This window comes from Oncorhynchus mykiss, chromosome 2 (genome assembly GCF_057628025.1).
Source record: "Oncorhynchus mykiss isolate SJ-2025 chromosome 2, ASM5762802v1, whole genome shotgun sequence".
Taxonomy (NCBI): domain Eukaryota; kingdom Metazoa; phylum Chordata; class Actinopteri; order Salmoniformes; family Salmonidae; genus Oncorhynchus; species Oncorhynchus mykiss.
The window spans coordinates 66,694,829-66,709,635 of NC_143023.1; the positions used below are offsets into that span (position 1 = coordinate 66,694,829).

General features: G+C 41.5%; 1 protein-coding gene across 3 annotated transcripts; it reads right to left on the minus strand.

Moving 5' to 3' along the window:
- LOC110494421 (gigaxonin) lies at positions 1-14,319 on the minus strand. Of its 3 annotated transcripts, none has more exons than XM_021569450.3 (12): positions 14,000-14,319; positions 13,413-13,610; positions 12,940-13,054; positions 12,351-12,701; positions 11,902-12,122; positions 11,372-11,493; positions 8,891-9,003; positions 7,471-7,620; positions 7,241-7,377; positions 3,722-3,856; positions 2,107-2,216; positions 1-1,978 (listed from the first exon to the last, which is right to left on the minus strand). In XM_021569450.3, the coding sequence occupies exons 2-12, from the start codon at positions 13,601-13,603 to the stop codon at positions 1,797-1,799; spliced, it is 1,827 nt and encodes a 608-aa protein (XP_021425125.1). In that variant the 5' UTR covers positions 13,604-13,610; positions 14,000-14,319; the 3' UTR covers positions 1-1,796. The 3 variants fall into 3 exon arrangements, with proteins under 3 accessions (XP_021425125.1, XP_021425116.1, XP_021425131.1); XM_021569441.3 differs by having other exon boundaries at positions 13,691-14,015; XM_021569456.3 differs by having other exon boundaries at positions 13,904-14,006.
- Positions 14,320-14,807: the final 488 nt, after the last annotated feature.

Genomic DNA, 14,807 nt, shown 5'->3' on the forward strand with positions numbered 1-14,807 from the left:
TGAGTTGGCCAGTGTTGTTTAATCATCTTGTTAAACTGAAGACTCATAATTGAGCTCTTTCCATGACACCTTCCTTGCTACCCCACAAAATTGAATACAAAAATAAACAGATTTGAATTCATGGTCCTCTCACATCCCAACTTTGGTTAACAACCACTTGATGGTACTATTGCAGAATTCCTCAAAGAACAATGCATAAAGCGCATATCACAGTGTTCTGATAGTTACACAATGGGTGAATGTTTTGTGAAAGCACTGTTTGGACCACTAGAATGCAGATAGTGTCACTCTCACAGTTTACACTAAAGACTATGGAATGTTGAGTCTCTCAGCAATACACTAACATGCTGCAAGTATACAGTGTTAATTGTAAATTGTGATACCCGTTCTTACATTTGTTCTTGGTGCTTTTCAGAAGTGTCCTGAGCTCTGTTGGCTTCATAAAGGCGTGTGAATGAATTTTAAAAATATGTTTCTGTGAGTTCTGTACCGTGTGAGAGACAAGTTTCCCTTCAAATGGGATGGACAGCAACAGCTGTAACTCACACAGAACAAATGGGGTTAACAGATGCCAAGAAAATCATCCACAATGACTGGAAAGCCAGTTCAAAAGTCATCAGCAAAATACATCCAGCAACTTAAGAGTGACACCAGTAACTCTAAATCCATTTCTGGCCCACACAGTGCCTAGAGTGCTTGGTTAAGGGGAAACCAATGGAAGGAAGGGGCTTAACTCAGCTTTACATTCACTAAACACGCACGTCCCAAAGAGATTTCACTTAAGATACAGTAACGTTATATAAAACCTGTTACCATTTCAATACAAAGTATGCTCCAGCTTCTGGCATTACTCATTCAAAGCTGTCCATTTAAAAACAGTCTAAGTTAAGTTTGTGGGTAAAGACAACATTTTGCTTATTTTATAGGCTACAAGTCCCTTAGCTAAGGGAACAAGTAAAACCACATCTGTTATTTTAGAAGTCTCCTCGTGTATCTCTAGTTGTCATGATAAACCAGAAAAATTATTGCCACCAACCAAACCCACCACCGAGGACATCTTACTGATATCGATAAGTAGTCTATACTAAATAAATGTGAAGTTTGAAACGAAATAAGGCTGCTAATATGGGCGAATGCTAACAGGACAAGTGATAACTACTACTTTGAGTGTTGTACCTAAGGATAATGTAAAAAGTAACCGATGCACATTAATGTTATACAATAAATGTATCATTATCGTGACAATTCAGTCACAATATAATTATGGATTTGTCCATAGCGCCCAAGTCTATTCAAAGGCCACGAATCCCTTAGCTACTATAAGGTAACAACGAAAATGGGATGTCTCGTTGTCATTCAGCGACTGATCTTTAACAAAAAAATGCAGTGTTAGACATGGGTATAGATTTTCCTTAAAAATGACTACCTATGCTATAATGAATGACAGTACTATGGCATTCTTGCTTTTCTCCCCTTAAAATTTGTGTTAAATTCTTTAAAACCCACCAAACAGCAGCAAGAACGTAGTAAACAAAAAGCAATGGGTAAATGGTCAGTAAAACCTATTTACAAATCATACCCATTGTTAAATTGCATATGAAATAACATCATGTTTAAAAAGCCATCCCTCTTCAAGCAAGTACCCACACATAGAATAATACCCTGATGGAACCTAAGAAAGCCACCAAAATATGCAGATAAATACTCCAAACGTCCCCATTGGGTCATCCCTTCAACCTCCATTCTCATGTTCCATTGCTGTGAGTGTGGAGACAGAGCACCTAAATGAGCTCCATCTAGGAGGTCGGGACCCTGAGTCTAAACAGGCCCTGCTTCAGCTGCAGACGGAACAGTTTGCAGTTAGCGATGCGCAGGGCTGCACAGCCAGTCTTGCACAGATCAGATGTCAGCATGGGCTTGGTGCGGTGCCACGTCCCCGAGCTGCGACGGAATTCTCTCACATAGTCATAGGTTGTACCTGCACAGAGACACACAGACCTTTAGAGATCGATGTATACATTACACAGTGCACGCATACAGTAAGATGTATTTGCCAATGCTTGCCAAGTAGTGGTAATTTACTTCAGGAGCCTGCCTTTAACTCACCAGTGTCTAAGTCTCCCACTACATAGATGCTGGCACCAATGGGGACAGCGCCATACACAAAAGAGGAACTGGTCTGAACACAGAGAGTCTGGTCATCAAGGTACATCCATCTGGACAGAGCGTGGTTGGGAAAATAAACACTTTAAATATTTTTGATCAACTACAAATACAGTAAACAGAGACCACATACATACAGTTGAAGTCGGAAGTTTACATACACCTTAGCCAAATACATTTAAACTCAGGTTCACAATTCCTGACATTTAATCATAGTAAAAATTCCCTGTCTTAGGTCAGTTAGGATCACCACTTTATTTTAATAATGTGAAATGTCAGAATAATAGTAGAGAGAATGATTTATTTCAGCTTGTATTCCCAGTGGGTCAGAAGTTTACATACACTCAATTAGTATTTGGTAGCATTGCCTTTCAATTGTTTAACTTGGGTCAAATGTTTTGGGTAGCCTTCCCCGCAAGCTTCCCACAATAAGTTGGGTGAATTCTGGCCCATTCCTCCTGACACAGCTGGTGTAACTGAGTCAGGTTTGTAGGCCTCCTTGCTCACACACGCTTTTTCAGTTCTGCCCACAAATTGTCTATCAGATTGAGGTCAGGGCTTTGTGATGGCCACTCCAATACCTTGACTTTGTTGGCCGTAGGCCATTTTGCCACAACTTGGGAAGTATACTTGGGGTCAATGTCCATTTGGAAGACCCATTTGCGACCAAGCTTTAACTTCCTGACTGATGTCTTGAGATGCTGCTTCCATATATCCACATAATTTTCCTGCCTCATGATGCCATATATTTTGTGAAGTGCACCAGTCCCTCCTGCAGCAAAGCACCCCCACAACATGATGCTGCCACCCCTGTGCTTCACGGTTGGGATGGTGTCCTTCGGCTCGCAAGACTCCCCCTTTTTCCTCCAAACATAACGATGGTCATTATGGCCAAACAGTTCAATTTTTGTTTCATCAGACCAGAGGATATTTCGCCAAAAAGTACGATCTTTGTCTCCATGTGCAGTTGCAAACCGTAGTCTGGCTTTTTTTATGGCGGTTCTATAGCAGTGGCTTCTTCATTGCCGAGCTGCCTTTCAGGTTATGACGATGAGACATGTTTTACTGTGGATATAGATACCTTTGTACCCGTTTCCTCCAGCATCTTCACAAGGTCCTTTGCTGTTGTCCTGGGATTGATTTGCACTTTTCCCACCAAAGTACGTTCATCTCTAGGAGACAGAATTTTCTGGCATTTTCCAAGCTGTTTAAAGGCACAGTCAACTTAGTGTATGTAAACTTCTGACCCACTGGAATTGTGATACAGTGAATTATAAGTGAAATAATCTGTCTGTAAACAATTGTTGGAAAAATTGTGTCTTGCACAAAGTAGATGTCCTAACCGACTTGCCAAAACTATAGTTTGTTAACAAGAAATTTGTGGAGTGGTTGAAAAATGAGTTTGAATGAATCCAACCTAAGTGTATGTAAAAACTTCCAACTTCAACTGTACATACATCTTTAGGTAACAAGGATGTACCCAGTCCAACACATTCTGGCTGAAGCATAAATTCAAATAAGTACGTTCTTGATCAAAGTAACAAGCCCTATTATTGACCTTTTCATCTCATCATGGAAAAACTCAGACTTGCAGGTGGTCATGGTGCTGGATTCTGGGTTGTCTGAGTCACGGCTCCTCACGCCTCCAAACACATAGAGTTCCTGACCCACACCACATGCCACTGAGCCAAACCTGAAGGCAGAGACATTCACACCATAACATCAGGGGTCACCCAATGACAACATATCAATAGCAACACCAACAGTAAACAAATCCTTCACAGGGGATTTCTTCATAAAATGTTCCATCTAAATGTGGACAATAACGGCGTATTCTATTCTAAAGTCAAACCTGACACACACGTAAAGTATTAGTCCCATGTTTCATGAGCTGTGGAAAAAAAACGATGCAACATTTTTCCATATGCACAAAAGGCTTATTTCTCTCAAATTGTGCACAAATTTGTTTACCTCCCTGTTTTTGAGCATTTCTCCTTTGCCAAGATAATCCATCCACCTGACAGGTGTGGTATATCAAGAAGCTGAATAAACAGCATGATCATTACACAGGTGCAACTTGTGCAGGGGACAATAAAAGGCCACTCTAAAATGTGCAGTTTTGTCACACAGGGATGTCCATCAGAGCTGTTGCCAGAGAATTTAATGTTTATTTTTCTACCATAAGTCGTCGCCATCATTTCACAGAATTTGGCAGTACGTCCAACCAGTCTCACAACCGCAGGCCACGTGTATAGCGTCGTGACTGCGAGAGGTTTGTCTCATGGTGGCGATGGGGTTATGGTATGGGCATGCATAAGCTACGGATAACGAACAGAATTGCACAGAGAAACCGTGATGATATTCTGAGGCCCATTGTCATCCCATTCATCCGCTGCCATCACCTCATGTTTCAGCATGATAATGCACTGCCCCGTGTCGCAAGGATCTGTACACAATTCCTGGAAGCTGAAAATGTCCCAATTCTTCCATGGCCTGCATACTCAGACATGACACCCATTGAGCATGGTTGGGATGCTCTGGATAAAAGTGTATGACCGTGGTCCAGTTCCCGCCAATTTAATCCATTTTAGAATAAGGCTGTACCATAAATCCATAATGTCAAGTACTTTCGGTAAGCACACACACACATTCAAAAGTTTGGGGTCACTTAGAAATGTGTTTTAATTTTTTTTATTAGACTTCTTTTGTCCATAAAAATAACATCAAATTGATCAGAAATACAGTGTAGACATTGTTAATGTTGTAAATGAATATTGTAGCTGGAAACGGCTGATTAATGGAATATCTACATAGGCGTACAGAGGCTCATTATCAGCAACTATCACTCCAGTGTTCTAATGACACGTTGTGTTAGCTAATCCAAATCATTTTAAAAGACTAATTGATCTTTAGAAAACCCTTTTGCAATTATGTTAGCACAGCTGAAAACTGTTGTGCTGATTAAGGATGCAATAAACTGGCCTTCTTTAGACTAGTTGAGTATCTGGAGAATCAGCATTTCTGGGTTCGATTACAGGCTCAAAATGGCCAGAAACAAAGACCTTTCTTCTGAAACTCGTCAGTCTATTCTTGTTCTGAGAAATAAAGACTATTCCATGCCAGAAATTGCCAAGAAACTGAAGAGCTCGTACAATGCTGTGTACTACTCCCTTCACAGAACAGCACAAAGTGTCTCTAACCAGAATAGAAAGAGGAGTGGGAGGCCCTGGTGCACAACTGAGCAAGAGGACAAGTACATTAGTGTCTAGTTTGACAAACAGACACCTCACAAGTCCGCAACTGGCAGCTTCATTAAATAGTACCCGCAAAACACATCTCAACGTCAACAATGAAGAGGCGACTCCCGGATGCTGGCCTTCTAGGCAGAGTTCCTCTGTCCAATGTCTGTGGTCTTTTGCCCATCTTAATCTTTTCTTTTTATTGGCCAGTCTGATATGGCTTTTCTTTGCAGCTCTGCCTAGAAGGCCAGCATCCCGGAGTGGCCTCTTCACTGTTGACGTTGAGACTGGTGTTTTGCGGGCACTATTTAATGAAGCTGCAAGTTGAGGACTTGAGGCATTTCTAAGTGATCCCAAACGTTTAAACATTAGTGAGAGTGTGTACACACACACACACACCTACTCATTCCAGGGTTTTTCTTTAGTCCAATTTATACATTGTAGAATAATAGTGAAGACATCAAATCTATGAAATAACACATGTAGTAACCAAAGAAATGTTAAATCAAAGTATATTTTAGATTCTTCAAAGTAGCCACCCTTTGCCTTGAAGACAGCTTTGCACACTCTTAGCATTCTCTAAACCAGCTTCATGAGGTAGTCACCTGGAATGCATTAATTAACAGGTGTTCCTTGTTCATTTGTGGAATTGCTTTCCTTCTTAATGCGTTTGAGCCAATCAGTTGTGTTGTGACAAGGTAGCTGTGGTATACAGAAGATAGGGCTATTTGGTAAAAGATCAAGTCCATATTATGGCAAGAACAGCTCAAATAAGCAACGAGAAATGTCAGCCCATCATTACTTTAAGACATGAAGGTCAGTCAACACAGAACATTACAAGAACTTTGAGCATTTCTTCAAGTGCAGTCGCAAAAAACCCATCAATCGCTATGAAGAAACTGCCACTCATGAGGACCGCCATAGGAACGGAAGATTCGGTTACCTCTGCTGCAGAGGTTAAGTTCATTTGAGTTACCAGCCTCAGAAATTGCAGCCCAAATAAATGCTTCAGAGTTCATGTAACAGACATCTCAACATCAACTGTTCACAGGAGACTGTGTGAATCAGGCCTTCATGGTCAAATTGCTGCAAAGAAACCACTACTAAAGGACACCAATAAGGGAGACTTTATTGGGCCAAGAAATATGAGCAATGGACATGAGACCGGTGGAATTCTGTCCTTTGGTATGATGAGTCCAAAGTTGAGATTTTTGGTTCCAACCGTTGTCTTTGTGAGACGCAGAGTAGGTGAACAGATGATCGCCGCATGTGTGGTTCTCACCATGAAGCATGGAGGAGGTGGTGTAATGGTGTGGGGATGCTTTGCTGGTGACACGGTCAGTGATTTATTTAGAATTCAAGGCACACTTAACCAGCATGGCTACCACAGCATTCTGCAGCTATACGCCATCCCATCTGGTTTGCGCTAAGTGGGACTATTATTTGTTTTTCAACAGGACAATGATCCAACACACCCCTCCAGGCTGTGTAAGGACTATTTGACAACAGAGAGTGATGGCATGCTGCATCAGATGACCTGGCCTCCACAATCACCCGACCTCAACCCAATTGAAATGTGTTGGATAGCAGAGTGAAGGAAAAGCATTCCAGGTGAAGCTGGTTGAGATAATGGCAAGAGTATGCAAAGCTGTCATCAAGGCAAAGGGTGGCTACTTTGAAATCTCGCTAAGATATTTAGATTAAAAAAATAAATACAAAAATGTTACTACATGAAAAGACAATGTAGAAAATAGTAAAAATGAAGAAAAACCTTGGCTAGGTGTGTCCAAACTTTTGACAGGAACTATTTTATTTTAACTACTGAGTTGATTCTGTACCTTCTCTCTTTCAAAGGGCAGATTGCAGTCCACTGCTTGGTCTTCGGATCATAGCATTCTACTGAGTCGTACAGCTTTCCATATGACCCACCACCCATTGCATAGATCTTCTTTTTCATGGTGGCATAGCAGCCAATCTGAGGAGAGATCGTTGGGCAAGTGGTGAGAGATTTGGAGAGGTTGCAATTTGTGAATGTGTTTATAGCAAGCTGGATGTGCTCATGTCTCACCTTGCGGACCATTGTCATGCTGGTTTGGGTTGTCCAGGTGTTAAAGTGAGGGTCGAAAACCTCCACAGTCAGGAGCTCTATGTCCTCATCCTCTCCTCCCAAAACATAGATCATCCCATCCAGCTCTGCAACACCAAAGTTCTGCCTCGCCTGACCAAACAAAGAGCAGAAGCCTTTAATAACAGTGGGCAATACTGTCCCCTGGTGGCATTACTCAGAACGATAACGCTTTAGAAGGATAGATAGGAACATTAAAACATGGCTACCAGTGAGTAGCCTATACAAGTAAAAAGGACACATGGAGCGTTTGATGGATTAAATTACTTGGTTCAGTGTAAGACATTTGGTCTATATAACCAATTGAAGTAACTTCAAAATGGCATCACTTGAAATGTCTATGAAACAAGTGGGTTGAATGTTGCTACTGACAGGTTAGAAGGATTGCAAAGGGAAAAAAAGTTGCAGTTTCTATGTTGTGTGCAGTATTATACAACGGGTGTGTCCAATCCTGAATGCCAATTGGTTAAAACCGCATTCCAGAAGGTGTCAATTCCACAAGTTATCACCGGCTAAATCTATGACGTTAAAATTCCTATTTACTCTGTTCCATCTGACTGCGCAATCCAGTCATCAGTCCAACCAGGCAATTTATAAACTTGATATCAACTATAAAAAGCATCTAGACATTATCTCACATTTCTTTTATACTAACATTTAGTTTTCAACAGCGGAGATTTGTATAAACCTTGCCGCCTGCCTCTCCGACAATTGCAACATTGTTTCAATATTCAAATTTGATCTCCAACTATCCTATAGTAATGAACGTGTCGGGAGTCGGGATGAGCCAGACAGGCAGCGTTTCTCAGCCAGTCGAAATCATGAATCAGCTGGCATCATTCTTATGGATGTGTCCAAATAAATGTCACTAGAAAACAGCTTGCATAAATGCAAATGAAGGTACTATTGTTATTCTGGCTACACTGTTTGACGTGACTAAGTTAGCCATAGTTGGCTAGCTAGCAAGCAAGGGATAAGAACGTTGCCAGCCAGTATGGCAATGGAACATTTAGAAGGAACAACTGGGTTGCGTTCATAGATACAGAATAAAAAGACAGACGTGACCTAGTCGTTAAATGGCAAACGAACAACCAGCCGGCTTAGGTAGCAACCCTAGATTTGTGTCAGAACTATATATCTTGTGGAAGGATGACATGGCATGAATAAAACCAACATATGAAAATATGTCAATCATTATATGAATATGTTGGTAACCCCATTGTATTAAAAAAGTGATAATGCCCTCAAAGCCAATGTTTGGAGGATATATTGGCATGTTTTGTCGAGGGCCGGCAAACCACCACCCGTGCCAATATATCCTCCAAACACCGGTTTCGAGGGCATTATCAATTAAGTAGAATACCTGTTTCATGGAAGGAATTGGGGTCCAGGTGTTTGTGTCTGGGTCATATTTCTCCCCACTGCTCAGGACCATCTTAGTTTCATCCATACCACCCATCACAAAGAGGTAGCCCTCTGAGAGGACAAAGAATGGTGTTAATTCATGGTTGATCCCTTACACTGGGTTGGGTTTGACTTACATGAGAATTGTGGGATCCATAATTATAAACTGCCATGAAGACTCCACTGGTACAGTACCAGTCAAGACTGGACACACCTACTCTTTTTATTTTTTACAATTTTCTACATTGTAGAATAGTGAAGACATCAACACTATGAAATAACAAACAACATGTGAAGTATTAGTCCCATGGTTCATGAGCTGAAATAAAAGATCCCCAGAATTTCCCAGAAGCACAAAAGGCCAATTTCTCACATTTTATGCACAAATGTATTCTACATCCCTGTTAATGAGCATTTCTCCATTGCCAAGATAATCCATCCACCTTGATAGGTGTGGCATATCAAGAAGCTGATTAAACAGCATGATCATTACACAGGTGCAACTTGTGCTGGGGACAATAAAAGGCCACTTGAAATGTGCAGTTGTCACAACGCCACAGAGGTCTCAAATTTTGAGGGAGTGTGCAATTGACATGCCGACTGCAGGAATGTCCACCAGAGCTGTTGCCAGAGAATTTATTTCTTTATCATAAGCCACCTCCAACATAATTTTACAAAATTTGTCAGTACGTCTAACCGGCCTCACAACCACATGTATGGCGTTGTGAGTGTGAGAGGTTTTGTGATGGCAACATTGTGATTAGTGTCCCTTGGTGGCAGTAGGGTTATGGTATGGGCAGGCATAATCTACGGATAACGAACAATTGCATTTTATCGATGGCAATTTGAATGCACAAAGATACCTTGACGAGATCTTGAGACCCATTATCGTCCCATTTATCCACCGCCATCACCTTATGCTTCAGCAAAATATATTTTGATTTGTTTAACACTTCTTTGGTTACTACATGATTCCATATGTTATTTCATAGTTTTGATGTCTTCACTATTATCCTACAATGTAGAAAATATTAAAAATAACAAAAAACCCTGGAATGAGTAGGTGTCCAACTGTTTGACTGGTACTGTACACACACAGTTCGTTATCCGTAGCCCTTGCCGCAAGGATCTGTACACAGTTCCTGGAAGCTGAAAATGTCCTAGTTCTTCCATGGGCTGCATACTCACTAGATATGCCACCCATTGAGCAAGTTTGGGATGCTCTGGATCGACAGCTTGATCCAGCTCCCGCCAATAAAAATGTATCTAATACATTTTAGAAAAAAGCTGTAACATAATGTGGAAAAAGGGACCGAAATACTTTCCGAACACACTGTATATACTGTGTGTGTACAGTACCAGTCAAACAGTTGGACACCTACTCATTCCAGGGTTTTTTGTTATTTTTAATATTTTATACATTGTAGGATAATAGTGAAGACATCAAAACTATGAAATAACATATGGAATCATGTAGTAACCAAAGAAGTGTTAAACAAATCAAAAAATATTTTGTGGATTATCTTTCCTTCTTAACGCATTTGAGCCAATCAGTTGTTGTGACAAGGTAGGGGGAGTATACAGAAGATAGGGCTATTTGGTAAAAGACCAAGTCCATATTATGGCAAGAACAGCTCAAATAAGCAACAAGAAACAGTCCATCATTACTTTAAGACATGAAGGTCATCCATACGGAACATAAGAACTTTGAACGAGCACTGATGAAGAAACGGATTCTCATGAGGACCGCAAAAGGAAAGGAAGATCCAGAGTTACCTCTCCTGCAAAGGATAAGTTCATTACAGAGTTACCAGCCTCAGAAAATAAATGCGTCAGAGTTCAAGTAACATCAACTGTTCAGAGGAGACTGCATGATTCAGGCTTTCATGGTCGAATTGCTGTATATAAACCACTACTAAAGGACACCAATAATAAGAAGAGACTTGCTTAAGTCAAGAAACACGAGCAATGGACATTCAACAGGTGGAAATCTGTCCTTTGGTCTGATGAGTCCAAATTTGAGATTTTTGATTCCAACCGCTGTGTCTTTGTGAGACGTAGAGTAGGTGAACAGATCATCTCTGCATGTTTGGTTCCCACCCTGAAGCATGTTGGTGATTTAATTAGAATTCAAGGCACACTTAATCAGCATGGCTACCACAGCATTCTGCAGTGATACACCCTCTGATTAGCGCTTAGTGGGACGATCATTTGTTTTTCAACAGGACAATGACCCAACACACATCCAGGTTGTGTAAGGGCTATTTGACCAAGGAGAGTGATGGAGTGCTGCATCAGATGACCTGGCCTACACAATCACCCGACCTCAACCCAATTGAGATGTTTGGGATGAAAAGTGAAGGAAAAGCAGTCAACAAGTGCTGAGCAAACTTTTGACTGGTACTGTAAAAATAAAACTAGGTCTGGATTCAATACCAACCTGCAGCCAGCACCCCATGCCCTATTCGGCCAATGCTCATTGGTTCCAGCTCGATCCACAGCTGACGGTTTGGATCATAGAGTGGACACATGCAGCGTGCCATGGCTGACGGCTTCCTCGTTCTAAACAGGAACCAGAGAACAGGAAGTCAAGTGAGTTATATCCTGTTGGTTTTATCTGACACACTGGCTCCCTCTCTAACATCATCCTCTCTCTAACATCATCCTCTCTCTGTGTCACCATAAAAATCTCTGTCACCTCAAATCTCTCAGTATATCAACCACACTATTCTTACGGCCCTTAATAAATTCTCATCTTGCTTGTCATAAATTTCAGTTCTCTGAATGTTTTGCAAGAACTTCCATTGCAAACTGTTTGTATAACAAGCATACGCACACAAAACCACAGCATTCTGCAAAATGTGAATTAATGCGTTATGGCCACATTGTATGATTCATATACACATTCAACAGAATGTAGACATCTTATGCCTGGACATCCTCCCAGAGTAAGAGTCAGCAAATACTCACCCTCTCTCCTCCCCTCCTACAGTGACGATGCACTCCGAGTAGCCACGAGGTTTGAAGGCGGCTAGAAGAGCCTCACCCTGCAGTGCAGCACCCCCCAGTGGAGCGTTGCAGTACTCCCTGATCACCTCCCTCATCAAGGGCTCTCCCAATACCTGCTCCCTCAGGTAACCTTGGTCCAGGCCCTGGATCCACACTGATGACATCACCTCTTTCATGTGCACCTGGGGAAGGATCAGAAATAGGTTACTCGGGATGAGCTGAGAGGCCAATAGTAATGGATAGGCAAATAGTGTGCGAAAAAAAGTCCTTCAAATGATGTAGTAGTCTCTGAACATAATTGTAGTTGTAATTCTACTTTTGTAGCCATGGAATACTACACAGGTTGTTTTCTGACAGACAGAAACAAGGGCAGAACCCCCACACCCCTAGTAGTAAAACAAGGTCCTCACCCTCCGTTCCTCCAGGTCATGACCGAGCCAGCGCACCACAGCCTCCAGGACATGCTTCTCATTGCCCACGTTGAGCTTCTCCATGGACAGGATCTCACACAGCCGGTCTGGGGGTAACTCCCTGAACTCGTCCGTGGCAGCCACATCACGGAAATGTGTCTGGAGGAAATCTGTGGCAACATGGTGAACATGGTGCAGACAGTAATGTAGAGAGAAGAGCCGGATCCCAATGCAGTTCTCTGCAGCAATGCAGCTCTCTAGGAACTGGCAGCACAGGGACTTCAAGTCTGTCAGAAGCAGCAGGTCAGCAGCCTGCACCATGTCCTGAATGGTGTCCTCACTCAGACTGATCTACACACATAACAATGAGCAGGACGGAAGATCAGGGTTGTTCAAGTAGGGAACATAAGATTCAAAAACTGTAAGCTACAAATAGGATTATGGATTCCCTCAAAAGAGTTAGGAAGTACAGGACAATATTGTTATAGGCAATTTAAAAGCCAGTAAAATAATCCCATTTATGTTCACATTATTCTAGTCCCATTTACACATTATTCTAGGCCCATTTACAGCATTGCACACTACTCACCTCCCCACTAAAGATGTAGTCCAGGATCTGCTTCATGATAGTGACAGAGATTCCCTGAAGCTCAATGGTGTACATGGATCCATCTTCCTTTGGAGGGTTGTAGTTCAGTTTTGTTCTATGGAATATGTCAGAATACGGTATGTGTCGCATTCTAGTATTTCTTCATTCCTTTTTGTTTGGTTTTGAGTGTATTGTTAGGTATTACTGCACTGTTGGAGCTAGGAACATAAGCATTTCTCTACACCCGCGGTAATGTCTGCAAAATATGTGTACTAAACCAATACAAATTTGATCAGCATGACAGGTAAAAAAATCTGACAGTCTACCAGCATCGAGTGGGACACTGCGGGAGACGCCCTGTTGACAGCTGGAAACAATGTCACATCCCCAGCCGTATCAAAGTTATAATAACCATCGAATGGATTTCATCAACAGTTCTGCAAAGGTAAAGCAAGACATAACTAACGGATTACCTGATGTATGGACTAGCCGCAGCCAAAATGTTTTTCTGGACTGGAATCTTTTCCCCGTCCAGTACTAACACTGCGTCTTGGAAGCATTGTTCTTGCCAAAAGGAGCGAAGGGCCTTGAGAAGTTTCTGAGAGTGTTGAGGGTCTGACACCACCGAACCTGCAACGCTAACCTCGGACTCAGTACTGGACATTGTGTTCCTACAGAGAAAAAACATGTCATTAGCACACCAGCCCGGCTTGCGAACTAGGAATAAAGCAATTTACCATGCCAGAGTTACCTTCATGCAGAATTAGCCGACCGTAGGCTAGGCTAACGTCAGCATGCAAAATTAGCCAGCTGCCTATACGAAATTATTGGACTGGATTTTGGGCTGAATATTAAGTGGCATAGGTAGTTAATCATCTAACGTTATACTTGGCAGGGTCAAACATTTCAATACAACCACACAGGCCCATGTGACATTCATAACCATAATAGTACGCTACTTTACCTAGCTCGCTAACTAACTAGATATAAACAAATAACAGGGAGCGTCCCAAATGGAATGACATAGTCATTGGCTTCGTCCCACTTCACTGTAGCCTACCTTGCATGGGCCACACAAGTCAGAAGCAGAACGCGAGATTAATATTTTTTTTTTAAAGAAGCGTTTAGCACACTTTTTCTATTTTACAAGCCAGGCTCCGTTAAAATACTTTTACATTCCTTCCCCTGGAACAATCACATTTCTGAGATAAATATGGATACGTGGCAACATTGTTTCCCGCTTTCATACAGTTTAGTGTATGCACGAGGAAGAAAGGGTGGATACATCTTCAAAGTAATCGAACACAGCCCCCATTGTGCTGTATTTTCGACGCACACATGTTACGCCCACAAACTCTACGTGGTAAACGTCATTCTCCCGCGACTAAAGTTTTTTGTTTTCTCTTTACTAGTTTACTATGTAGGACCAAACCTGTCATAATGACATAAATCAATAAAATCGACAAATGAATGAGCAAGGAAATACAAAAAATACAAAAATACATATCTGTATGTATTTTATTATTTATCTAATTCAAACTTTAATTCATTTTTTGTCATTTCTGTATTTCTTACTCCAATATGATAATGAGGGGGTGTTAATAAAACATCTGTGTCAATCAAACATCTGTCGGTGGTATCTAACACTTGAAAAACTAAAAGGAGAGCTCAGATGCAATAATTTTATAACCTAATATCCAACATTGACAGACAAGCGGTTTTCATCAGGGTATAAAAAAGCATTGGTTGATCAATGTCACAGTGCCTAGCACAATTGCTTTTGCACCCCCCTATGTGAAGCTAGCCACAAAAAGGATTAGCCACAATAGTACAATTTGCGGTTCACGGCCATCCTACAATCTAAGCTT

What these genes read in the sequence shown, in the direction of transcription:
- LOC110494421 (XM_021569450.3), bottom strand. Translation starts at nt 13,603, where the DNA reads ATGTCCAGTACTGAGTCCGAGGTTAGCGTTGCAGGTTCGGTGGTGTCA. An exon ending in GCGGCTAGTCCATACATCAG is followed by an intron (nt 13,055 to 13,412) that starts GTAATCCGTTAG and finishes CATATTCCATAG; the next exon opens with AACAAAACTGAACTACAACC. An exon ending in GTAGGAGGGGAGGAGAGAGG is followed by an intron (nt 11,494 to 11,901) that starts GTGAGTATTTGC and finishes GTTCCTGTTTAG; the next exon opens with AACGAGGAAGCCGTCAGCCA.